General features: G+C 41.6%; 2 protein-coding genes across 3 annotated transcripts; one reads left to right on the forward strand and one right to left on the reverse strand.

Moving 5' to 3' along the window:
• Window positions 1–464: 464 nt before the first annotated feature.
• On the forward strand, window positions 465–23172 carry LOC136445509 (cation channel sperm-associated targeting subunit tau-like). Of its 2 annotated transcripts, XM_066443539.1 has the most exons (15): window positions 465–641; window positions 16300–16351; window positions 16747–16892; window positions 17307–17429; window positions 17868–17912; window positions 18136–18204; window positions 18685–18782; window positions 19130–19221; window positions 19613–19688; window positions 20160–20274; window positions 20779–20854; window positions 21347–21387; window positions 21824–21899; window positions 22396–22608; window positions 22984–23172. In XM_066443539.1, the coding sequence occupies exons 1-14, from the start codon at window positions 507–509 to the stop codon at window positions 22566–22568; spliced, it is 1317 nt and encodes a 438-aa protein (XP_066299636.1). In that variant the 5' UTR covers window positions 465–506; the 3' UTR covers window positions 22569–22608; window positions 22984–23172. The 2 variants fall into 2 exon arrangements, with proteins under 2 accessions (XP_066299636.1, XP_066299635.1); XM_066443538.1 differs by lacking the exon at window positions 22984–23172 and having other exon boundaries at window positions 22396–22940.
• On the reverse strand, window positions 1827–15747 carry LOC136445508 (B-cell CLL/lymphoma 6 member B protein-like). The gene is made up of 3 exons (XM_066443537.1): window positions 15613–15747; window positions 8425–8661; window positions 1827–7852 (listed from the first exon to the last, which is right to left on the reverse strand). Exons 2-3 carry the CDS (start codon window positions 8641–8643, stop codon window positions 6182–6184), a joined length of 1890 nt encoding a protein of 629 aa, XP_066299634.1. The 5' UTR covers window positions 8644–8661; window positions 15613–15747; the 3' UTR covers window positions 1827–6181.
• Window positions 23173–25909: the final 2737 nt, after the last annotated feature.

The following is a 25909-nucleotide window of genomic DNA, read 5'->3' on the forward strand; positions in this document are numbered from 1 at the left end:
CCAGTCATGAAGGACCTCTAGCGAGATAATTACAAAATGCAGAGAAGAAATGAGAAGACGCAGTTCTAGAATGCCAAAGTCTTGTAGGAATCCGTTTCCAGGGTGTTTGTTCGAATGTAATACTTGTAAACAGGCTGCGAGAGTAAAACGGCAACACCATGGCTGGTCTTCTTGGAGCTGAAATGTAACTAGGTTTGCATACCTAAGGAAGGGTTTTTAAAGTTTGCTCAAGACACAAAGATGCTAAGAAATGTTTCACGTCTTCGTTCTTTCTATTCTTTCCGGTCCACCTCAGACTGAGGACGAAGCATGACGCTTTTTCGCTAGCCTATGCAATGCGGCTTCGTTACGGCTTACGTATCTAGCCAAACACACCTGGTGACCACTACTCTTTTAAAAGATAAGTGTGTTGCGTCCTTTTACTGAGGTATGATACTACATATATTTTGTTTTCCGTTGTTGCTAGCTCCGAAAATGCCACCCAACAGTCCATTTCGAGGCCGTCGATGATCTCCAGACAGAGCAGGGATGAACAGAGAAGTTCTCACAGGTCCAGGAAGAAGGCCGCGTCGACCGGAATCAGTGGGCTGTACAGTGAGGACAAAGACGCAGCGGAGAAGGAACCCATCGCTTGTTCTCCGGTTTGTAAAATATTTGGACGTGAGAAAACAGTAGTCTCAGCATCCAGCAGGCCTTCCTGCGGGCGTACGGATCGTAGAATCCGGCAAAAGGGGGAATAATTGACCAGTAGTCAGTCCACGGTAAGGTATATATTTCCCCCGCGCTTGCAAATGAAACCCTCTGGTGGTCAAACTTCCCTGCTGGCAAAAAGTCTCCCTATGGCTATAGCTGGCGTAGTTAGTCTGGTAGAGACTAGTAATCAAACCAGCTCCATTCTAGACTTTTCGCTGCCAAGACGTTTCGCCGTCAACAGTAACGTCGTTGGTGACGTACATTAGATAGATAAAACAATCGACGGTTTTATTATTGTTCATAGCAGAGACGTAAATCGATAATGCCATAATCGGTGGACGTCGTCAAGAAATGTTGTATTTTTAGTCTTTGCTGCTAGGAGGCGCTTATATGTCACCGTATCAGCAAGAACAACAAATAATAAAAAATTCGTAAATTTTGTCAACTGAATACGTACACACTCAATCACGATTTACGATACAAAATAGCAGTTTTCTGGACGGTGCAACTATAACAAATTCGTGATGCGAAATACCAGAAATTTTTACATATTATCAATTTTTGGCAAGAGAACTGTACTGTATATAAAACAGCCAACATATCAAATCTCTTGACAAATGTAAGGCTCGGCTTTGTGTTTAACTTGTACTTTGGTACGTATTTCTAGTAGTCCACGTTTGAAGTCCTTCGCCCCCTACATCTGCTTGGAGATTAAAGAAACAAAGGGCCTTTCTCAGCTGACCTCTCCAGGGCCAACCGGAAGGTCACAGAGGTCACTCGGGTTAAAAGGGGGCAAAGAAGGAGCACAAGGTCATGCCGACAAGTTGTGCAGAAGGTTACAGACCCCCATCTTGGGTCAATTTCAAAAAGAAAATCTTTCTACATTCTCTTTCTTTTGAGAAGCTCGTTCATAATCATCATCATATCTTGTCGTACCATTACTGTAGCCACTTCAGGTCTTCTTGGTTTGCTTCATGTAGGTCTTGATAACATGTTAGACTCAAAAGACCATTCAAAGTTTGGTTCTTTATCTTTATCATCGACAAGTACTCGAACCAAACGAAACCCAGCAACTAGAGACCACGTCTAGTGAGATAATAGACGTTAAACAAGGACAACAACAACAGTCTTCATAAATGTTCGAAAAGTTTTTATTTTCAAAGACACTGGGAGTTAGCCCAGAAGTTTGGTAACTTGACTGTCGGACGCCGCTTCCATTTTTCCACAAATTGGTCGACCAAACTGTGTGCATCTGAAGATAAGACCAATGAGGTTTAAAATCTAAACCTCCTTGATAAGACTAATCTTTGTAAAAACCGAACACGTGTCTCCAACTTTAACGTGGATTACACCAAGCTCACCTACACCGTAATGAGGCACACATTTTCGGAGTCGTTTCGGGTCAACATACTTCAATTTCCGGCCTTTCCCAAGATAGAAATCTACCTTTCAACACATTATACAATAAAGGTAGCTTTAAATTTCCCTGCAGACCCTATAGAAGAAACATTACATATCAGTTAGATAGTGTATACGCTTTACTGCATGCATTTGTAGTCATTCTTATTCAGAAAAACATTCCTGGCAAGTGTATCAAAGGTCCACTATGTAGGATTAGGACAAACACAAATAGTAGATTTTCCTACCATTTCTTTACAAAGTAAGTTAAATCAACCATATAGCATATCAATATTCAGGGAGAGAAGTTGCGCAATGCAAACATGTTTAAAGACCTTTAAAACTGATCTTCCAACCAAAACAGGCCCACATATGGCCAACCCCTCGAAATCCCCAAAGTCGTTTACCCGTACGTGTTTTTGTTCCGAAGAGGCATTGCCCGTGACATGACCCTCTTGCAGCAGTTGTTTTAAAACACCACGTTGTTCCCTCCTATCCCTGGCGCCACACCGTCAAGGTTAACAACTACACCACTGCCAAGACCGAACTCTGTGCGCCAGGCCTTTCTTCTTGTACTGATCGGCCCCACATGGGCTTATCTCCAAGCACATGTAAGGATGCTTCTCGGTGGTTCTTCGCGGTGGTTTTATTTTCCTGGTGACGTCTCTACCGCGAATGTATTAGCCTGGATGCCAGACCCCCAATCTCTAAAATATCTATGACCATCTATCGTGTGGGGATAGATGTTTTAGAGATTGGGGGTCTGGCATCCAGGCTACGAATTCATATTATCGCAAATATCTCCTTTAAATTTAATATTACCGTACCGTGAAGACATCGCGATCACTATTGTTTCAACCGAGAATTAAGAAGACCGTGAAACCCCCTGTCCCCCCTACCGCGAATAAAATATAAAACCAACGCGTTTTAGTCCTTCGAAGAGATTTCAATACCGGAAAAACCTACTAAATGTCGCAAAAACTGGCATATTTTTTAACACCGAGAATATAAAGCCGGATCTTGTATTATAGTCTTGTGCTCTGTGCAACTAACGTTACATGTAACTTGTGCTTTGTAAACGCCTTTATATGTTCCTTGCAACCGATAATGTCTTCGCGAATTGTATAATGTTCAGTTTAATATCAGGGCTAGCCCTTTGTAATAGACTTCAGCAAGTTGGGTATATTAAGTTGGGTAGCCCTGGCCGTAAGTCTTTACACAGCCTTATAAATCACATCCTTACCTCTAGCTCTGCTTGAAGACTAACATGTGCGGCCTTAGCACGAGTTCAGCTACTCCAGGAAACGCCAAGCCTTTCAGCAGATGGAGTTTGTAGATAAATGTTTGCCTGTGAGCAGGGTACACGAACTCGGCAGAGATTTACAAGATAATTAAAGGCTGCCGAAAAGAATTTATCGTGACTGGAGAGTTTTAAAGCCCCTTCCTTTACTTTCTGGTGAAAGATATCCCGCAACAACGGGGGCATTTGTCCTAAGAAAGAGCAGAGTTACCGGGAAACTTTCAGGAAATGCCCTGGGAAAGGCCGGTCTTTTAGCAGATGGAGTTGGTAGATAAATGTTTGCCTGGACAAGATTTACACATATATAGAGAGCGCACGTTTAAAGGCTGCTGAAAACAGCTTTAGGGACTCCAGAGTTTTTAGAGTCTTTTTGTTTTCAGTCAATAAGTTGTGGAGTTATGCCAATAATACAACGGGGTATTTGGTCGTAAGGTCAGCTCACAAAAAATTTGGCGTTAGTCACTGACGGAAGACAGTGGATGCTGTCTGAAACGCCTGTTTCAAAATCTTATCCAGTTGCTTGAGTAACTATTTTTGGCGTTTCTTACTACCGGGATGTCTAACTTTCATCAACGGATTGTATACATTGTCTCTGTAAAGATAAATGGGGGTCTGCATGGCCATTTTCCGTGAGCAGGCTATTAGTATTTTGCTTCACCGTAAATCGTAATTTTTCCCCCTCGTAATTCACAGCGAGATAGTAGCATTTTGCTTATCCGACCTGCAGAATTTATCGCAATGCATACTAGTAGGCGGTCCTACAGAATTTAGTTTTAATCTTTGTCCCGACCCCCTCACAAAAAGCTACATAGACCAAATAGAAAAGTTTGCCATACTTTTTTATTGATGGAACTTATACAGAATTCTATATGATAATCAATTCTGATATGGTTAATACATATACATATACTTTACTTCTTGAGTTGTACCATCTGTATGATTTTACAGACGTCGTCTTCTCCAAAGATACATTGTCTACACTACAATCAATGTGGTTCATATTTGTCCCATATTCGAACCTTCAGTTATGTACACTTTACGATACATATGAAATAGGTACAATGGATTCCACAGACTTGCTTTACTTATACCACTGCGTGAGGTAGAAGTTGATATGTTACACGTGGACTTCATAGAAGCCTCTTAGGGCACATTTCCCCCTTAAATCTTTGGTTAATACAGAAAAACAGATGTTTCAACATGATTGACACAAGGTATTCGTAGCTATGCACGTAAAACTTCGAGTTGACCTGTTACATTACTTTATAAGTAATCTTCCGTCACAGCTGGTACGGATAGCTTGTCAACTGTTTCTGCATCTGTCAATATAATCTGGTTTTCTAAGCTTGGGGAGATACTATAAATGCAGAAATGTTTACGGGGATTTAATTTCGCGGTGGTTTAAGGTGTTTTAAGTTCATGGTAAAGAGTTCCCCGCGAAAACAAAACCGCAAACATTTCTGCATTTTCAGTAGTTTATGCTAGCCTAGAAAACAATCTTCCAGGCATTAGAGAACGTGATGGCCCATGGTGAAAATCGGGAATCCGCGCTCCCCCCCAAAACGCCGGCGCCCCTAGAAGTCTGCGATGGAGGCTACTCTTCAAGGAGGGCTGACAATGTACATACTACGTCTAACACCTAAACACAGTTGTTAGGTGCCAAAATCAATCCATCAAATGGGGATAAACAACTGTCAAACGACATTCGAAGGTCAAATCCCACAGCCAAGCCCCCCTAACCCCTTCCATAGATAAGGAATGACACCTTTCACGTTGGAAAAGTTTGCATGATAAGATTCCCACATTTGGTACATACTGGGCAAAGATTCAGCTAAGTTCTTCTGATATATTAGCTGCAGTAATCTTTGTGGTTTGACCTTAAACATTCTTGAAGAAAACTTAAGGCAGTTTTAAGAAATGGCTAACACAGGCCTGTTAGTTTTAATTAGAAGTTAGCCTTGGTCCAAACCATCTATGTTTCTTGGATGTTAGCATTTATCCATCTTTAACCTAAAGTTTGCATACCAGCGGAAAATTACTCTGTTCTGAAACCACTGAAAGAAAATTGCAACATTTCTTGATTTCAAACACCCCCACTCCAAGAAATAAGATATACAATCTATGGGTCCTTCTTAAAGTGCTTCAACACGTCTTCCAGGAAGGAACCGGTTCCCTAAGGATTTATGTTTCCCAGCTGACCTGAGCAACATTGAAGGACAAATTGTTTGTGACAGGCTGGTCCGTGCTGACATCTAATGATTGTAAACTTGTTTTTCACATTCCTTGGCATTACTGGGTTTATACTAAATTGTAGCGTAAACGTTACTGTGTTTTCCCCATTTCCCGTCATCACTGAGGTTGTAGCAGAAACATTTGGCGTCACAACAGAGGGGTCATTCAAGGGCACCACAGCCTTGGACTTAAAACAAATACCAGTCAGTCTGTCAATAAGGGGTGGGTAGAGTTGATTAACCTTTAGCACACTGAAATTATTTCTTGGCGAGCTTTCTCATAGGCATGTTGTTTATGTATTTACGACTTGGATCAGCAGCAACTTGGATCAGTCTATAAGGAACTTGGATCAGTCGATAAGCAACTTGGATCAGTCGATAAACAACTTGGATCTGTTGATAATAACTTGGATCTGTTGATTAAAGCAACTTGGATCAGTCAATTTGAATCAACTTGGATCAGTCAATAACCAACTTGGATCTGTCGATAAGCAATTTGGATCTGTCGATAAGTAACTTGGATCAGTCGATAAGCAATTATGCAACTTGGATCATTCGATTAGCAACTTGGGTCAGTCGATAAGCAACTTGGATCAGTTGATAATAAGCAACTTGAATCGGTTGATAAAGAAATTGGATCTATCGTAGTGCCTTTGGCTATCACTGTAAACGTGAACTCTTCTTCTGGTTCCTTGTTAACTTTGGCGTGAGTTTTCAGGTGAAGTTTGAGATGCGTCGTGTCGTGGAATCCGAGATTGCAGACGGCGCAGCGGTACGGCATCTGACCCGTGTGCCTCCTCGTGTGACGTATCAGCGTCGACATCTGCTTGAAGTTAGCGTCACATTGGTCGCATTTGTACGGTCTCTCCCCGGTATGGATACGCATGTGGTCTGCCAGGTGGTTTGAGTAACCAAACTTTGCCAAACAGATCGGACATTCATATTTCTTTCCCCCTTCGTGATTGGCCATGTGCGTTCGCAGTTTCCCACTAGTTTGTAACTCCTCACCACAGATGTTGCAAAGATAGGGGTCGTTCTTTAGCTTCCGGCGCCGCTTTGTTGCTTCGTTGTTGTTCTTTCCTACAGCATCTTGCTGATTTTTCTGAAGTATCACCGTCACCTCATTTTCACCAGCAACTGTAGTATCATTCTTTGATTTTCGAGTTCTCTTCCTGGTTGTGGGATTAGTTTTTCTGGCGACTTTTCTCTTCTGTTTCCCTTTCTTTGGTACATCAGTGTTTGGCGCTGTTGTAGTTCCATCATCGCCATCACTTGCGATAGTTTTGGGTTCATCCCCAGCCTGAGTAGTCGGTGAACTGTCCCTATCTACTTCTGCTGACCGTGACTCTCCCCCTGTAGCATTCTGACACTTTCCCTGATGTTCAACTTGGCCTTCTTTCGTTTCTGACAGGTGAACGTAAATCTCCTTGACAGCCAAGTTCACAGACTTATCATTTCTAGTTTCATCTTGTTCCTTACTGTCAGCATTGGCTTCATCTGCTGCAGTACCAACATCTAACACAGGGGGCATGGCGCAGGTGGCATTCTCATCAGCTGTTGTGCTGTCAGACACTTGTTCAGAAGAGTTCACATGTATCTCCCCCATTCTAGCTTCTCCTTCAAGAGAGTTTTCGTCTACTTGCATTGCTATGCTAGGCTGGTCTACATGAAACTGTTCAACTGTCCCCTGGTCAAGAACCACCATGGAGGGCAGACCGTTGGCGTCCATGATAACCGGAGAATCAACGAGTGTTGCATTTTGCCCGTTATACGTCAGGTCCAACGACAATGCCTGAGCGAAGGCATCTGCTGTCATTTGGCTCATCTGAGCAGCCAGAACTTCAAAATTATTTCCTGAGATTGACGTTACCGCCATTTCCTCTTCCGTTCGTAATTCCTCGCCCGACTGCGTGCCTGAATCCGGAGACTGCGAGCGTAGCTCTTGTTGTAAACTTACCGTATCACACAGACTTTCGTTGCACATTTCCTCCTGGTCAATGCCGTCATTCATTAAGTTGTAGTCGATGCCGTTGCTATGACTTCCTTGTTGCGAGGGCAGTGTGGTGTTGCTCATGAACTTGGAGATGTCGCCGAGGACACCGAAGACTTGCAGATAGCCTGCTGTGCAGAACACCTCCATGACGTTTTCCTCGACCAATTCCAGTCTTCCCGTGTACATGTACTCCAGGAGAGGGCCAATCCCCTTACACCTCAGTGTTTTCAGCTTCACCTGGAATAGTTTGAAGGTGTAAGGTTACCAGAAAATTCCTTTCTATTTTTTCCACTGTATATATTTATGAAGGGAAAGGGCTAGCAACCTTTCCCTGTAAAAATATACCCTGCTACTATTAGTAGTGTTACTGGAACAGCAAGGAAACTTGCTGCCCTATGTGCCAATGGGAAGGGTCTGAGTCAATGAATGTATATGGACCTCTAGTTGATTTTTTCATCACTTGAGAATTTTCTGTGTGTCATCACTGAAGTTTTGTGCAATGTTTGTTCATAAGGACCACAGGAAGAATAACTGCAATGTAAGTTGCGCTAATTGAGGGTCTGCATGCTCTCTACTGTAAGGCGAAGGCAGAGTATCTTTAAAAATCTATTTCTCGTAATTCGTAGGGAAAGCCGGCTTCTTCATCAAATTCGTAGCGAGGCAACTAAATTTTGAGCACTGTAATTGTTTCCCTTGATCTTAGCGTAATACATAGGGGGTTCTTTGGAATTCAGCTTTAAGTGTTGTCGGGACCCCCAATGCAGACCCTCCCAATCGTGGATCTGAATTAACTCAAAACTCAACCTCACCTCCTTCTCGTGACTCCCCGAAGTGACAAACAGCGTGCGGAAGAATCCGGAATAAGCGGAGAGAACACACTTGTGAGCCCGCCATTCGCCGTCGGACAGCTTGAGGACCACGTCGTGTAGACGGCTGATTTTGCGCAGTTCGCGAAGGTGCTGCAGCAGCTGATCAGCGTGGTTTGGGTATTCGTGTACGCTGTCCGCATAGCCAGGCGGTAGTGCCATGATGGCCCTGGACTTGATCTGTGGTAGGAATAGAGAGAAAAGTCAATAGATAATACAGTTGTGGATAAGACCATCTGTTAATCAGGAAATAAAGGTAAGACTAAAAATAGTCCCATAGCCCTTTTCCAAGTCGTAGGGGCAGTGGGTTGTTATCCACGGTGTGTATAAGACATGGTATTGGAAGGTGGAGCCCATCCCTCTTTTTTACCTCCCCAACCAAAGTCAGGTACCCAATTTTACACCTGGATGGAGTGACGAAATTCGCATTGTGTGCCTTTCCCCATTCAAACCCAGGACGTCTGGGTTCTGGGCCAGACACCCTAAACTGTTACGTCACAAATTGGGTAATATTTGCAGTGTTTCATGTTCATTGTTTTTTTTGTGACCTCCCACTGTAAACCCACACTGCAAAATTATGTTCTGTCTTGTTTTGAAATTACTATGCTTCAACCGAAACTTAAAACACTTCCTTTCCTCTCCTACTGCAAAATTAAGTCAATGCAAACTTACAACAATTTACAGTAACGTAACATTACCTTGGAAGTTGGAACAGTACCTTAAAGTTTGATCCTCCACACGTGCTAATATTTTACTGTAAGAAGGAGCCCTGGTTTTCTGGTCTATGAGTTAGTTAACTGTAGTCTAAACAAAACTTCACACAAAACCCTGATCATACCACTCAAGAACCCTGGCAAGAAACAGGTCATTAGCCTGGAATCCATCGCTCTCTTCTCAGCTGTAAGTGTAACCCTAAACAGTACTGTAAATGCAGAAATGTTTGCAGTGGTTAAAAAGGCGGTTTTATGTTCACGGTTTTCGCGGTAAGCTCTTCGCCACAAACTTAAAACCACCGCAAACATTTTTTGCCCTCCTATCCCCTTGTCTACTATTGTCTCAAACGCGAAGTTAAAATCTCCACAAACACTCCGTTTTCTTCCTACTGTGAAAATAAAACCTTTAGTACTTAATCAAATGCATTTACAGTATCTGTTGCCCATAGATAGAAAACAGGGATGGATTTTGGACTCCAGGTCATTAGCTTCAATTTGACACGGCCCAAGTCAGCTGTAATGGGGGTGGGGGATAGGAGGTTGATCCAAGAAGCTTTCTTCTAGAGCCTACCTGGGTCTGTGCAAACAGTATTGGTAACATGGATGTTTCTGGAATCTATCACCCCACCACCTCTACTTCTAATCCTTTTTGATATTCAATAGCATATATGAATGAATGCATATTACTAGCATATGTTTATCATACTAGCTACAGCTCCATGCTTGCCTATGTACAGTTGTCTGGCTTTCTCTCACACTCGTCTCCCCTTCAAAATTAACAGTGTGAGTGAAAAATACATGATATCCACTAGGCTACGTAATGTCCCAGTCCCTGAAAATAACAAAGGAAAGGGGGGAAGGCTTACTAGTAGTAGCGTTACTAGCAGCGAACTCTAATCAACATGTACATGTATGCATGGGAGACAGTCCTATGTTCCGACTCTCATATGTCCTGCCGCCCCCTAAATAGTGGCTTTGAAACAAAGGGGTGTCGGCTGTCGGGAGACTCGGGCATGTGTGTGTGTGTGAGAACCTCTCCGCAAAAAATTGCATGAAGTTGCCAGATATCATCATTTCATTCATGTATGACAACCGCTCACCCCTGCACTCTTACCCTCCAAGTTTACAGTGATACATGCATGACAACCACCAGGCCAGGAAGAATCTCAGTGATGCCCCAATCCCTGTCTGCTACCCTACTGTTTATGGGAAACCTTCCAGTACAAACTTGTGCCGCCCAGTAATCTCCTGTTTAGATACTGACCTCAATATCTCTTCTCCCTCAGGGTAAATCTCACTGACAGACTTGAAGTGGAGGGTTCCCTTCTTGCTTTACACCAACTACTGTGGTGCCTAACTTAGCACAGATGTTTCAATACTAACACCAAATTTGAAGCAGAACCTTTAAGAAAATTTATTTCCTACAGATGTCATAATAGCAAGGATTGAGATTTACAATGTATGCACGGAAGTGGTCTCAAGTTATCAGAGGATGTTCGATATCATTTTGTGTGTCATAAGTTACTTTATATTTGGAACATATTTTACAGATGTCTGCCAAAGAGGGTCAAAGAGATAAAGAATTGGAGCCTGAAACCAGATGTCGAATTTGTAGTGACTGGTATAACCACAAATTAGTATAATAAATCCTTGTCTCTGGTTTGAATTATGAAGTAACAGACACCAATATACTTAGTGCTGTGAGATGGGATAGGATTTCATTAGTTACTTTATCATCAGTGGGTATATTGACCTCTATTGGGATCTGAGGCAGCCTCTAACAGCAGGCTTGTCTACAGGATAGTGAGAGCAGAATTCGAAAAAAAAAATAGGATGAATTATTGGCAAGGAGAGTCAGTGGTGCTTGTGCTACTATTTAGTATCTCATCATAGGGGACCTAATCTCCAAGCAGATGTAAGGATCCAGCTCATTCTCATTTGTTTTTTGCCTGTATTTTTGTATAATATTAAGTACTCTTTGCTAGTATTGTATTTTTTCTTACAAAATATCAACTTTGTGAGTATAAGCTGTAAAAGGCTACAAGCATTTGTCCAAAGTGCGATATTTACTTAGTCCAAAATTATTCTGGAAGGAGTTGGGCTCTACTGGTTTCTTTACCTTCTCCTACTTAAAAAGATAAATGTTATAAAAGCAGGCATAAAACACAAAGATTGAGCCACATCCTTACATCTGCTTGGAGACTACTGTACCTACTTCCATGTGACCGCCCAGACTAACTTCCCACCACCTGCTTGCCTAGTATTACTGAACAGTCCCCTGTATACATAAGACAGAAGGCTGCAAATCCTCATCCCTGACATGTTTATTTTACCTGGTCCAGGCTAGAGCCAGTGTCAGCACCACAACTCCAACCACTGACCTTGTCGTGACATATCCCTTACACAGCAAAAACGGCAAATCTCATTCCAAACATTGTTGGAAACAAATACACACCACAGATACATGTAGTAGATACTGCCAAGGACTTGCTTGTCAGCACTTAGTCAGCCTGTTATGTGTAAAAGGAAAGGGCAACTTGCCAAGACAGATTATTAGGAAAAGTGATAAATTTTTGGGGGTTTCCCTAGAAAATCAAAGTGGTGGTGTAGGTTTGGGGAAGCTGAATTGCAGCCAAAGAAAAGCAAGTTTTGATAGATAACCTAAATTTGAAAATTGTAGTGGTGTTCTACTATTTCATTGCCTAGGAGAGTCATGGTGTGATAACAAAGTCTAGCTACAGTACAGTATCAGAAAGAGGTGAAAGAAGAGGTTTTAAATAATAATAGACTTCAACTACTTGTATATCTACAATTCTACCTTACACAGTTACACTTTTAGTTACAGTGAAAGGTTTCCAAATCTTATCACAGTATAAAGACCCAAATTATCTAATTCACTGAAACTGAGATCATTGGTTGCTTACACATCAAAACACTGTTCGAGGAGACCCCACACACATATCGAAAAGAGTAGGGGTCCATCCTGGTGTGAGTGAATCAAATAAATCTGTCTAGATATGCAGCATGTACTTTTCAGTACAAACCTGGTGCGTTGTGTCGCCATGAGGCGTTTTACTGGTAATTAAACCAACTGAACAAAAATATTTATGAAGGAAACTTGGAGGAAACCCAGAGTTGATCCTCGTGTTACGGGAACTTCCTGTTTTTCTGTGCAACTAGTTTACCTTCCCCCTGCTGCTTTAACCCTGTAACAAAGACAAGTTTGGTGCCCAAGGCTACCTCAGCATGGGGAAGGTTACACAGCCTTTTATGCATTTCAAAGGCCTTCAACCAGAGAGGGAATAAAAACAAACTAAGGGCTCAGAATTCATGAGATATAAAAGAATAAGAAATGCAGTTGTATGCCAAATTGTTTGAGTACATTTCTCTTCTGTATCTTGGGCCATACCAATGCATTTCTTTGTTTGTAGACACCTTTAAAATTGGCAAGAGGATAAACATAAAAACATACATGTAGGGGGGGGGGGGTGAAACTTGGCCTTGACTTTATTCATACTCTGAAACTACATGTACATGTATGTGAACCAAAGTAAATATTTCCCCCTCAAACTCTTCCAGTTCAACATATACAATCCGAAAATAATTTCATCAGGTTGGTAGGATATATGATATAGGAGGTTCTTTGTACACAACCGTCAGCAGGTGAAACGTCAGCAGGTGAGATTACCTGGTTGTGTACAAAGAACCTCCTATATCCAACATATACAATGTTTTAAACTCCTCCAACCAAATGATTACATTGGCCTGGCCTTATATACAAATACACTGTACAATGCATCCTAGCTTCTGAGAACCCTGGTTCTGCTCTGAGATTGAAGGATCATGTCAACAACAGTGAGTTTTTGTTTGGAGAGAGGTGTTGTTGAAATACTACAGGCTAGCTACAACTTTTTGGACCTATTGTTTATTCTCTCCTTTAGGGTCCTTTAGTTTGTTTTGGCTCATTAACGTAAGACTGAAGTGTCTCTATTTAAGTGCGCATCCCTGATTTGGGGTTACTTCCAGTTCCAGACAAATTTGCAGAACTGAAAGTGAAAAGTAAAGTGAAAAACCCCAAATAAAGTACGCACCCCTTCTCCACTTATCTTGAACAAATTTTGAACAGGATAAATTTTATTATCTCCAGGTCATTTTTCTTATATCAAGGACTTCTACATAATGCCATTCCTTAGATTCATTAAAGATTCTCTCGTTTACTCTGACAGCATCGTCTCTGCAAACTTGAGGATTGCCTACGACAAGTTAACTTTGCAAATTGGCAGGTATTGAGCCATGCATTGTTGCACTGCAGCTGGGTTCCTGGTTTGATTAAGCAAGGGTTTGAGGTCCTTTTCCAATTTGTCCGGGCAATAACCTCAAATAAAGTACGCACCCTGACTTTAGCAATGACTTGTGGTGCCTTTTGAATTTTGAAATGTTTAAAAAGTGTGTACTTTATTCGAGGCAATACGGTAGTTGCTTCTGTTGGTAAGGTAGGTAACGTTACCTAAAAACCTAATAAATTTTCTTTCTATAATTTTTTAATCTTACTTCTCCTATTTCGCTCTATCAAGTTTGGACTCATTTATAGTCCCCTTTTTATGTGTTGTGTAATCCACCCCACAATCCATAGTGGTATGTTCCATTCCCATATACTGTACTTGGACTTGCCCCAGGGGCACATCCATTTGTCAGAAAACCGGGTGGAGTTGCATTCCGACATTTTTCAGATATTTGCCTCTCAGTTTGAAACTCCTAGGTTTCCCCCAGGAACTTCTTGCACGAGAGGATGCTGTAACAATGGGTGCTCCAAGCAGATACAGGGAGGGTGGATCGTCATTATAAAAAATGACATTTGTGGCGACATGGCCGATCTTTCTTATCTGACAACGAAAATCTGACTGGTTTATATTGGAAACACAAAAGAAGGTCTTTAATTTTTATCTTTCGTGCACTTGCCAGCAGATCATGTAGTGTTTCTACTTTTTGATTCATGATTTCACACTTCCAATGACCGTGACTTGATGCCAAGTCGCTCGGGACCAGGGGCACATGGTTTAGGTTTCCGCGCCCAGCAAGTTTATCCGGTATCAAAATTTGCTTGTGCCCACAACACGCGCGGCCAGCGTGGCTAATTTGAAACAGAAACATGCGTGCATTTCCTTATATAATTCTTTCTCGTAAAGATCCTTCTACCAATAAGCTCCTTGCTTCTACTGAATAATAATGAACGAAAAACTTCATATTTTTATTAGAATCTATGCATTCAATATTGTCTATGAGATTGGCTCAAAATGCAAATTTGAACACGTTTTCAAGAGAAATTTTAGAGCGTTTCGCATATGGGATGTACCAAGTTGATTGACATAATGACAGACACACAGAAACAACAATATCCTTTGTTTACAGCGCTACTGCTAAGCCGGGCGGGGATCGTCCATTTATGTCGTCTGCAGGAGCCCTGCATTGTTACGCAAAACCAAGGCCTCATATGCCTAGGTGATTTTTACAAGAATCATTTTCGCTAGTAGATCTCTATTTTAAAAAGAAACGATAAAAAATCGTTTTCGATGCAAATTTTAGACAGCCAATTTGTCAACCTCTGCACTTTTCGGTGTCAACAAAGGAGGAACCCGCCGGTATAATGTTAGGGCTCTTTTCTTCGTCTTTCCGGTCAAGAAGGCTCGCGTTTCGGCAGATCTACACAAACAAACAAGGATTTCCTGAACACCAGAAACCGTCTGCTAGTTCTCAAGAGTCAAATCTAAACCATCTAAAGAAATTCATTCGGCATTCGACAATGGCGTGATGTTATGCAAACCGCTTTCGTAACTTCAGAGAAAAATGTGCATCTCTATAACTGTTACACAGTTCTCTTTTAGCACCCGGGTGAGATAATTTCACAAATTAACCTTTCCATACAACATAAACAACGAGATTAAACCGCCAGACATAAAAGAATCGAAGGACTTCCCGCTATTCTAACCATCTAATTTGGCAGTCTAGGACGCCGCAAATGATCTCAGCTGCATTTAGCGAGGAAACGAGTTCGGCAAAAGTCTCTATAAATCTAGGGGTTCTAGGAAGCATAGAATAGCTAACACTGCACTTATTTCCCAACTTACGCACGGTAGACGTAGATTTATATTTCCAAAATAACCAGGCCTGAAAATAACGAAGTGTTTTGATCCTTGACGCAATCTTTTTGGAGACTTGGAGATGCCCAGATTCGCAGAGAACAGAGAGAGGACAACAATCTCACTTCCACAGAGAGAGAGAGAGAGAAAAAAAATGCATCGTCCCTTACCGCTGGATGTACAAAACTTTGTACCACCGAAACGCACACGCCGTTCTTTTACCCCCAGGCAAGATGAACAAAACCGCATTTTCCCCCCACAAATTTACACAACGCACTTACCTATGAGTGAATTGAGACGGTCTATCTCTTGAGTCACTAGCGGTGGATGCGGGATGACTGGAGGGCACGCTCACGTGTGACCAACTCGGAACGCCGGCTCCACTTCGGGTCCACTTTTCCGTTCTTCTCACTCGCCGGAAGTGTTTGTCTGGGACGGTTCCAAATTTGTCAATTAACGGGGGTGACCCGTTATAAAACCAGGTGCCAGATGATCAGAAAAATAACACAATGATTTTCATATCAATATAGTCAATTTGATTCAGAGTCAGTTTGATTAGAAAGCTTGCGTTATATATCATTTCTTTTTTACAGGAGAAAATTGAAGTTTGTATTACAGAGTAATCACCCCTAAAGATTGATTTGGTTCAGTCTGGACTTTGGACTCGCGGCAAAATAATACAAATTGGAAAATTGGTCGGCTAATTGGAGCTCAGAGTCACATGCAGATATAATCTATAGTGTGATGTTAATCTCGTACATTCCTATGCTATGTGAAGGCCACCGCTTGTCGTTCAGTATAAATCCGCTAGAGAGGGCTCGTGCATGGTGAAGGGAATTTTCTCCCTTGAAACATTTCACAGGCGGTTTAGATAATAGCCTTTAGGATACGTTTATTTTGCCTTTAGGATGTTTTCTTATGAGTATCTAGGACTCTAGGTAAATGTTTTCGTTCTTTTTTTCTTTCAGAGTGGCCTGCTTGGTATTCACTTGAAGACATGCAAGAAAATTGCAAAGAACTGTATCCTTGTCGTTTCTAATATACAGAGCAACAATATTCTGGGGTTTGGCGGTATCCTCTTTTGCCAATAGCCTGAGTACCAGCCTCCGAAGTAAGCGACAAAAATTGAGCCAGCGGTCACTTCGGAGGCTGGTACTCAGACTCTTTTGCCAAGGCATTGGAAAAATGAATTTGTTGTGATTTCATGTAAGTCGAATCATAGCAAGGTGGCAAAGACTCTGCTGCGGCGTAGCGATGCCTCTCTGATATTAGCGTAAAGGGTTGTCGGCACCGCGATGCATGTTGCCTCATGATGCCTACTGAGCCTTACCATACGATATCAAGTCATAATACATAGATATGATTCCCTCACTGAATGTTTCCCGATTTTACCTTGACAGAAGCTGCCTTTTCAGTGTTGTATCCCAACCCGAGGAAGAGCGGTGTTTTTGTCAGCATCAAAGTTGGTGAGACCACGAAATACTCCAAAGTCGCCAGGATACCGGACGCCAAGAACCAAGACGTTATCGTTTTCGACGACCTAAAGCATTTTCCTATTGAGGTGAGAACTTTCTTAACTTTACGTCTCAAGTAATTTGTGGGATACCGTCGGCACATTTGTGTAAAATGCACTATAAGCAGTTGTTTTTCCCGTGAATACGACGAAGAAAAGATTATTCTTCATAAAAGTGGGGAGAAGCGATTGAGATTTGAAGTTCTTGATGTAAAGCATAATGTAACAGAATTATTGAGCGCCGACAGTAGTTCAAATCACTGTACTGGAGCGCCTTCTAGCGGCCCTTGAAAAATAGCACATCAGAAGCGGTTTCGAGTGCGGCTTGCAGTTCACGCTTTGTGGTGCTCTCAGATGATCCGTTATATCTTTATCTGTCATCTCTAGTTCAAGTTATTTCTAAGCTTCTATGCATTTGAAGATGGAGCGATATCAATTTTCGACTTCCTATTTTCCCCGAAGTTGCATCGAGAGAGAGACCACGCCCAGAACAAAGTGTGCATCCGGGCATTTACATGGGACGGCACCCAACCGGAGCCAAGTACAGTCGGCACGGCAACTCTGCACCTGTTCGACATTGTCAAGGTAACCACAGATCACTTATCGATACGTGTGGTGGGTTCTTTAACGTGCGCGTTCCGTTTGAAACTTTTAAGGTCCACAAGATAGTATTGCAGCACTAAGGACAGCGTTGATCATATACACACATGTGTAAAGGAACTTGCATTTGTTCAGGGCTACCAAGGACATTATATAGGATGTCCTTGATGATACTTATCATAAATATCTTAAGGTTCGAATCAGATATGATAAATACATAACAGATTTTGCCGCAATAACGTTAGTACTTGTCCGGGAAAGCTACTTATGTACTTATAAGTGACATACTAAAGTTTTGTTATCGTTCATGGCGACCTTTCGTATTTGTCATTGTTTTCCGTCATGGTAAATTTTCTTACAACTGTTTCTGAAAATTAATTTTTAAAGTCTTGATAAACTTTTACGTCTCTTTTTTCGTTCCAGCAAATGTTTATGAGTGAGGACGTCCAGCTTCAATGGAAACATCACGTAAATGTTTGCCGTTATTTTGTTTTGTTTTTGATTATTTACCTTTTTTGCACGTTTCTGGTGAAAACTCTGCTGAGTATTTTGCACCATCTGTCAAATACATCACGATACACACAGCTACATATGTGTTGTTTTTATTGTTTTGTTTTGAGCAACATTTTGTCCACATGTTTTCGTTTTGTGACTTTATTTTCCTGCACTGATTTTGTATTTCGTCCGGTAGGTCTCAGGGGAACTGGAACTGGAAATCTGTTTTGTTTATGGAACATACGGGTACGGCCAGTCGCATCAGGTACTAAAGTAATCTTGGGTAAAACGTTTTAGAAATTGATAATCGAAAATGGAAGACAAGCAGCTTATGAATCAAATATGCTACTTTCTCTGAATTGATCTGAATCTGTGATCTGTATTGCATCTGCGTTGTTCTGTGTACAGTAAAATGCTCAACAGAAAAGTGTATTTTTTCAGTTAATGCAAAAAATGTAGCCTTCATTTACGAGTGGTTCATACCTCGTAACAGACTTATTAAAAGTTTGTAACGCTTGCACGTTTCGTATAACATTTTTGACGAAAAACGTTACAAATTGTGCCTTACAAAAATAGTATACTTTTAGAAAACAGCCATCCAGAAGGCAATGAGTGACCCGATGTGCTTGGCTAAAACACAAAGTACTTGAACAAGCACCGTGCCTAATCTCAATCGAGGATGACAAATGAAAAAGAAGACTCCCACATTTGACACGCCCCCTTGCGACTGTTTGTTGACCTGCAGTTGGAGCAGTACGACCAGGAAGTGAAGGAGATTCTGAACCACTCCATGTTCTGCCGCCTGGCTCCTCCTGAACAGCGCGTCAGCAAACATGGTCACTGGTAGGGGTCGTCTCATCTTCAGGGGTCCCTAAGTATTCATACGAATTTTAGCAAATACATACGATCCTAATTGTCTTGTCTTGAACGGGGACATCTAGCGATGCCAACATGGGGAACGATAGGTTCTTCTTCTCCACTCGGCTCTGTCTTCCATCAGTGAGCGAAGTTCTGCTGTAGAGATGTTACTGAGCCCAGAATCCATTTTCAAGTTATCATGAGTAATAACTCGTATGGATTCCATGGAATTCGTATGTTTCGTAGTGGTGGATCGTATAGATTCCGTAAAATAAGTATATTTTATAGAAGTGGATCGTATGAAAATGATTTTTAAAATGTGTATTTTCCAGTGAACTTCTGTCGAGCCTTCCGATTGGTCCTCCATCTTTCATTCCCTTCGAGACCACCGTGGACATCGGAAACGGCCGAGATTTAACGAAAGGTGCCGAGGTTCTTCTTTTAACTACTGATCCTTTTAAAAGGAGTAACATTGAATCAAAAAAGGAGAGGGGAGGACATTAGAGGCTCATTGTAGGAGAGAGATAGAGATGACAAAAAAGAAAAGAAGACATATCATGCCACTATTCTTATCCTATAGACATATGCTATAATCATATGTTATTACAATGTATTAGAAGGTTAGGACCTGCCAAACAGCAATGATAGATTATAAGTACGTTTTAGAGAAAATCGTAATTCTTATTCGAGCAATATGCAATGTGTCCTAGTCTTGGGCTTTCAGCGTAAACGTAACGTGCTATTTGGAAGACTTCATGGAGTCGTCTCATTGGTTCTCGAAGAGCCAATCAGTGACATCTCATCATCTTCCACAGGTTCCTGTCACAGTGTGCTGGAGCAGGAATACCCCGAGGCGACCACCGTCCTGGCTGCCATCAAAGGCCGACGAAGGTATGGATCGTCTGCTTGTCTTAGACTTTATCTTAGATGCAACTTTTAAAAGTTAATCAATTCATCACAGCAAGGAGGTTATAGGCCTATAACCTCCTTGATCATATAGTTGACATTCGTTCTCCAAATGTCACCATGTTTGCAAGACGTGTTCAGGAACTAAAAGCCGCACAAAACATGAGATATCAATATATTTTTACACAGTTCAAAATCCTCAACTGGTATTGTTATTGATATGAGAACAATCGATGATATTGACAGGCGACACATACAATTACTTCGACCCCCGTCTCGGCCGAGTAACTGTCTTTTTTTCACGCATCAACAGGCTTACCAAGTTGAAGAAGCTATAGCTACTTCCCAAGTCGTAAGGATATAAAAACGGCAGACGGGTTCAAATGTGACTAGAAGTCACATCTGTTGCGCCCCTCGTCTCGGCCGAGTAACAGCCTTTTTTTCACGCATCCACAGGCTCCACAAGTTAAAAAAGCAGCTTTCCAAGTTACACAGTGGCAAGGAGAGGACCAACTTTCTTCATGATCTGGTGGACGAGCCGAAAGTGAACGACCCTAAGAACAAATACTGGGTAATCACAAACGATTAAATCTTTCTTAAAATAATCTGTGATAAGATATACTATGTGATAGATTTATTAGTTTTGCTAGCTTCTTGATATACAAGAGCACTTGCTGTGAACCGCTGATTAGTCACTGTACTGGAGTACTACGTAGAGCTTTATAGAGTATTTTTGTAATTGTCTAAATGGCTATTGTTCACTAGAGCAAATCATAGAAAAATATACGCAGGTTACGACATGAAACAATGCAGGGTATTTTCAAGCGTGTTCAGGCATTCTTTCCCTTTCTAAATTGCCACTCCATCAAACAGTATTATGTGGCTCTTTGACAAATATTCGGAGAACTCCACAAATTTATCTGTGGAAGGTTCCACGCGTGCGCAGTTACCATTCAGACATCCTTAATTGTAGACTGTCAGACCCAGGTCAATTAAGATAAGTCAGACCCCCTCGTTGCTATAGTTACCAACATTTCTCTCTTATATTAAAACACGGTTGGAACACTTTTTAAAGGCTGCAGCTGAGTCCTCATTTGATGCAACTGAGGTGGTCAGGGAAGAGATGGCAGACTTTCTACGGTCCGCTCCAGGTCAGTAAGAAATGGAAAAAGTGATTTCGAACCAAATAGCAAAGTTCTTGATTAACAACCACGTATTTAACAAGAGCCGACGTTTCCTTTCTTTGGTCGTCTCATCTTCTTCAGGGTATGAGATTTTCCATCTGTTTTGACAGAGAAGACAGTCGTTATGTACAATGTTTACGGGTTCATTATACCAGGGAAATTCCCCCAGAATTTTCCGACGAATACAGTTAACAGTAGACCACGGCTTAGCGTCCCGCCCAAAGGACAGTGGCAATTTCCAGTAGCGTGCATGTCGGGTGAGCGACAACAGCCGGGATTCAAACTCACAACCTCTTGGTCCAGAGGCAGGGTTGCCCTCCACTGGACTACGCACACTACGCATGAGCACTATATAATGGCATTGCTTTTTTGGGATGAGCAGAACTATGTAGGGTTCATGCTTGTAGACGGTTTAGTGCATCGGCTTTAATTCTCATGTTGTTGTTTTGTTGTATATAGGTTTAGCTAGCCGAAGGAGAGCCGAAAGACAGGCGTCCCAGGTGATGCTTACAGAATCAATAGCTATATACGTATTCTTAAGTTGTCAAACATCTTTATGAATTTCGCCGTACAGATAAAAATATATATTTGAGTGCCTCTTTGATTATTGACTCATAATCAACAGCTTGTAATGTTTATTCTTCTTTTTTTGCCCCTGGCTAATGTTTCTGGCCAGTTTGCGTCGAATCGTTCTTTGAGATACTTTTTCATGTCGTTTGACGGTAACGTCTATTCTACTGAAAATATTACACTTTGGTGCCCCAAGATTTCACTGGGCCAACGTTTCTGTTTGTGTTGTTATGAATAAGCACATAGTACATACAATGTACTTAATTGTCAGCTCGTTGTTAAACTTCACCGTAAGCTAATCTGATGGAGATTAAGATGCAACTTTCGTTTATCCATTTGTAAGACTAGCTTCTTCTTCCTCTCCAGGGAAGTGAATCCAGCCAGTTCAGCTTCAAGACATTTTTCTCAACTCCAGCCTCCAGTAGGAGAACCACAATGGAAGGTACAGTATCATCATCAACATGGCCATCCAATGGGCACAGACCGGTAATCCGCGCAGGCGCAGAGCCCATGCTTTCAGCCCAGATTTGGTACCCTTGGTAGCTATAAAAGGCTTTTGTTTTTGATATGTTGGGATTTTGGAGCTGTATGTTACAGGTAAGGGTTTTACCTACTTGTTGTGTTGAAAATGGATGTAGTGAAGAGGGGTCAAAGGTTATTTTTTTGCTTTGGTCTGAATATGGACCGGCTGCGCCGTATGGAATGTGGAAATTATTCTCTAGATTGACACTTTAGAGGTCGGACGCCCCTGCCAATGTAAGTTTTTCATGGACTAAACTGAATTTTGACAGCCTCTTAGATCTCTTACATGAATACCACGTATAAGAATGAGAAGCCTTAATTACCGGTCTTTGCTCTGTGCGACTTGAAAATCAAATATTTGGTAACAAAACTGAATCTAGCTTGCATTTCTACGTTTTTACCTTGCCTTTTTTCAGACGTTGAAGAGGACTCGAGTGAAGAAGATGGGGAGGGCAGCGTTTTGTTCACGTTGTTGAGACGAGCATGGGACTTCACCGTGGGGCGGTTCTTCCAGGAGCGGGGGTCCAGGAGGGTCCAACCGGCCATGGAGCTACATGATGTCCCTGTCGTCAAAGTAGCAGACGAATAGAGTCCCATCCGACCCCTGGTTCTACATTTGTCATTTCTTGGTCTGTATAGTGGAATTGTCTTTATCCTATGTTCGGTTCACAAATCAGACTTTCGCTCAACGGTGTAAGTTGCCTTCAAGTTTAACACGATCTAACCCCGATGCTGTATTTATCAGCCATGTCCTACATTATTTTTGTTTCACATTTGATAAAACAATTTACATATGCGGTATGATGTTTGTTTCATTTCGGAACTCGTCCTTGTTATATTATTATTCAGTAAAAAGTAGGCGAATATGCCTGCTGGACTTTATGACAATTCTAACACCGACAATTTTTGTATAGATGTAATAAGATTCTATGAAACAATACATTGGTTTGTGGTCTTCGAATGTAAGTCATCACACTCAGTATGATTGGTGTGTTACTCTGCAGCGACATCTAGCGGACTTTACCAGAACCCCACGGCAGGTCGACGGAACAGCAGTACATTGTTTTTGTAACACATGTCTACAGTTTGCGTATGTATGTGTAACAAAACGAAACAACTTATATCCTAGGACGGTAAAATAAGACGGCAACGTGGCGTTGTCGATGGAAATAAATGTGACACAACATGCAACATCCTTGACACCAAGGCCAAATCATTTAGCCCCCCCTCCCCAACTCCCCTCCAGTGAAGAAATTGAGCTCTCTAAGTGGACATTACATGTAGTAGGTCGTGATTACTAAGACGGTTGTGTTTTTGGGTCTGTGTATGAATGAACAGCAAAACTAGATAAGTTTCAGATGGATCTTTACGATAGTTGTTATGAGGGTAGGTGTTGGTAGAAGGAAGGACAGGTTTGATCATGGGCCTTCTAGCGGCTCTCTATGGTAGCGCAGCCAACAGAACAGTTGTAATTTTTGACATTTTCTTTTTTGTTTGAACATTTCAATGAATTCATATCTACACCCAGGTAACATTTTTTTACATATCACGCGATCATATATCAATTACTACATGTATTGAAAACGTGGCGTGCGTCGAAGCTCCGAATGGCTAGCGGACGCGAGATTGAGAGGTCACGGGTTCGATTCCTGGCATTCCGCTGGCTAGACATTGTGTCCTCAGGAAAGGCGCTTAACACGACTTCCCTCACCCCCCCCCCCCCCAAATAATGGGCACCAGACTTCGGCTGGGGAGGTAAAAGTCGGTGGAAGGAGAGGGATGGGCTCCTCCTTCCAATACCGTGCCCTAGACACGGTGGATTAACAACCCACTGCCATTACGGCCTGGAAAAGGCTATGGGGCTAGCTTATGTGAGGACTTTAGTTTTGTGCTGACGTTCTTATTCCGTTGGCTAACTCGATTTGGGATGACAAGTTCGTACTGACGGCAAAACAGTGTAACGCCAAATTTCTGCCCCGCCAGCTACATATATCTGCTTCACAGAGTAGTGCGCGTGCGTCGAGTTAGGGTTAGTGTTAGGGTTGGGGCTAGGGTTAGGGTTAGGGCTAACGATTAGGGTCAGGGTCAAGTTAGGGTTAGAGTTAGCCTCCACAGCACGACCCCTCCTCCCAAATTCCGATCAGACTTTGTTGAAATATACCAGGCCACATGAGTGTGACACACTTCTCTCACCTAAGGTATATTGGAAACCCCCTAGCAGTGTGGGGGTATCTATTTGTCAGGGCCAGAAATTTGGCTTCACACCGGCAACCTTTCCTCGTTCAGTATTTCTCATTTTTTTCTTCCCACAGCCATTCAATAAATATAAAACCCACCGGGTAAATATATATTCATATCTAATACAATATTCACGGGACAGCGGTGAGGAATGATTTTGTGCTAAAACAATATTTATTTGATTGATGTTGTGAACTTGAAACTGAACTTGGTGTCATTACTTATGGCATTCATGTTATAGTGTCACGATTTGCTGATAAATTTTGTGTCAACTCTAGTTCTAATAGCCATTTTTCTTTTAAGTCTTGACAAGAAATCCGTTCTTAAAAGTTTGTTTTAAAGAATTGCAGAACACAGAGTTAACAATATTTCACATATAGAAACATTAAGCTTGGTATGATCAATGATCTAATGAACTAGTCGATTCTTAAACGTACAGAAAGTTTTAAGAATCGTGCCCGAATTTCACCACAAAAGCTGATTTCAAGTCAAATAAGTAGTTAATCAGATCTGTCTGGTTGTCAATTGCTTTTGTTTAAAAGATATACAGAACATTGAGTTGGCGAATACTTGGCAACATTTCACATGGTGCTTTGCATGATTAATGATCTGAAGAACTTTCTGTACGTGGCACCATAAGTCACAAACCTACACAGAAAACGTTATTACCCATCTGTAGCATTGCTCGGGGGCTGCATTGTCAGCCTTAATTAAAAGTGCTGTCAGTCTACCCAAAATTCATGCTAGAGTCATTTGCTGATGCACATTCATTAGCATTTTTGATTAAATCTGACTACTAGATACTTTATTGAAAACGACTGTGCTACATTTAGTATGAACAAGTCGGTTGCAGAACCCCCTTTTGTATTACTTGGCAAGAAAATTGATTTACACCTTTATTGATTTCAGGCTTGTCAAGAATATGAATGCGGATTTGTTTTGGAATATTTGCAGAGAAAGATATTCAATATTCTGCTTCTGGTTGCTCTAATGAAATCATTATTCATATCTTGATAATGTGTTGCCGTGCTAGGATAATGTTTATAGATGTGTTTACTGCACCCGTAAATGTTGAAATGAAATGAGATGAATCCAAACCATGGATCCTCATCGCTCCAGTCTGCCTGAAAATGCCACGGAGTGAAACGTTAAGACTCTAGATGCTATCTGGTAAATTACGCATGCTTCTTGAAAAATAGGTGCTACGCTATGCCTTCGAAATGCTATTTCTACTGTTGGAAGCAATTTGTGCACTAACTTTCGGCGCTAACTCTCTATACATGAACCCGTTCAAAGTGAAACTTTATTGCAAACAATTGTAACAGGTAAAATGAAAGGCAAAGCGTAATGTATAAGACTTTCCAGTTACATTAATCTCGCACAATCATTTGGTTAGTAACACATCGGAAGTTGGAAAGATGATGATTGATACATTGTAGCAAGGTCTAACGTATTTTAGCAATGTCTGACGTATTTTAGCAACGTTTGATACATGCAGCAACGTTTGATACATTGTAGCAACGTTTGATACTGTGCATGCAGCAACGTTTGATACATTGTAGCAACGTTTGATACATGTAGCAACGTTTGATACATGCAGCAACGTTTGATACATTGTAGCAACGTTTGATACTGTGCATGCAGCAACGTTTGATACATGCAGCAACGTTTGATACATGTAGCAACGTTTGA

Source organism: Branchiostoma lanceolatum, chromosome 12 (genome assembly GCF_035083965.1).
Source record: "Branchiostoma lanceolatum isolate klBraLanc5 chromosome 12, klBraLanc5.hap2, whole genome shotgun sequence".
Classification (NCBI taxonomy): Eukaryota; Metazoa; Chordata; class Leptocardii; order Amphioxiformes; family Branchiostomatidae; genus Branchiostoma; species Branchiostoma lanceolatum.

Excerpts from the sequence above, each read along its gene's own strand:
- LOC136445509 (XM_066443539.1), top strand. The coding sequence starts at position 507 with ATGATCTCCAGACAGAGCAGGGATGAACAGAGAAGTTCTCACAGGTCC. Across the intron at positions 16,352-16,746 it reads CAAGAAAATTGCAAAGAACT|TGTTGTATCCCAACCCGAGG; the intron begins GTATCCTTGTCG and ends CTGCCTTTTCAG. Across the intron at positions 21,900-22,395 it reads TAGGAGAACCACAATGGAAG|ACGTTGAAGAGGACTCGAGT; the intron begins GTACAGTATCAT and ends GCCTTTTTTCAG.
- LOC136445508 (XM_066443537.1), bottom strand. The coding sequence starts at position 8,643 with ATGGCACTACCGCCTGGCTATGCGGACAGCGTACACGAATACCCAAAC. Across the intron at positions 7,853-8,424 it reads CGGGGAGTCACGAGAAGGAG|GTGAAGCTGAAAACACTGAG; the intron begins GTGAGGTTGAGT and ends AAACTATTCCAG.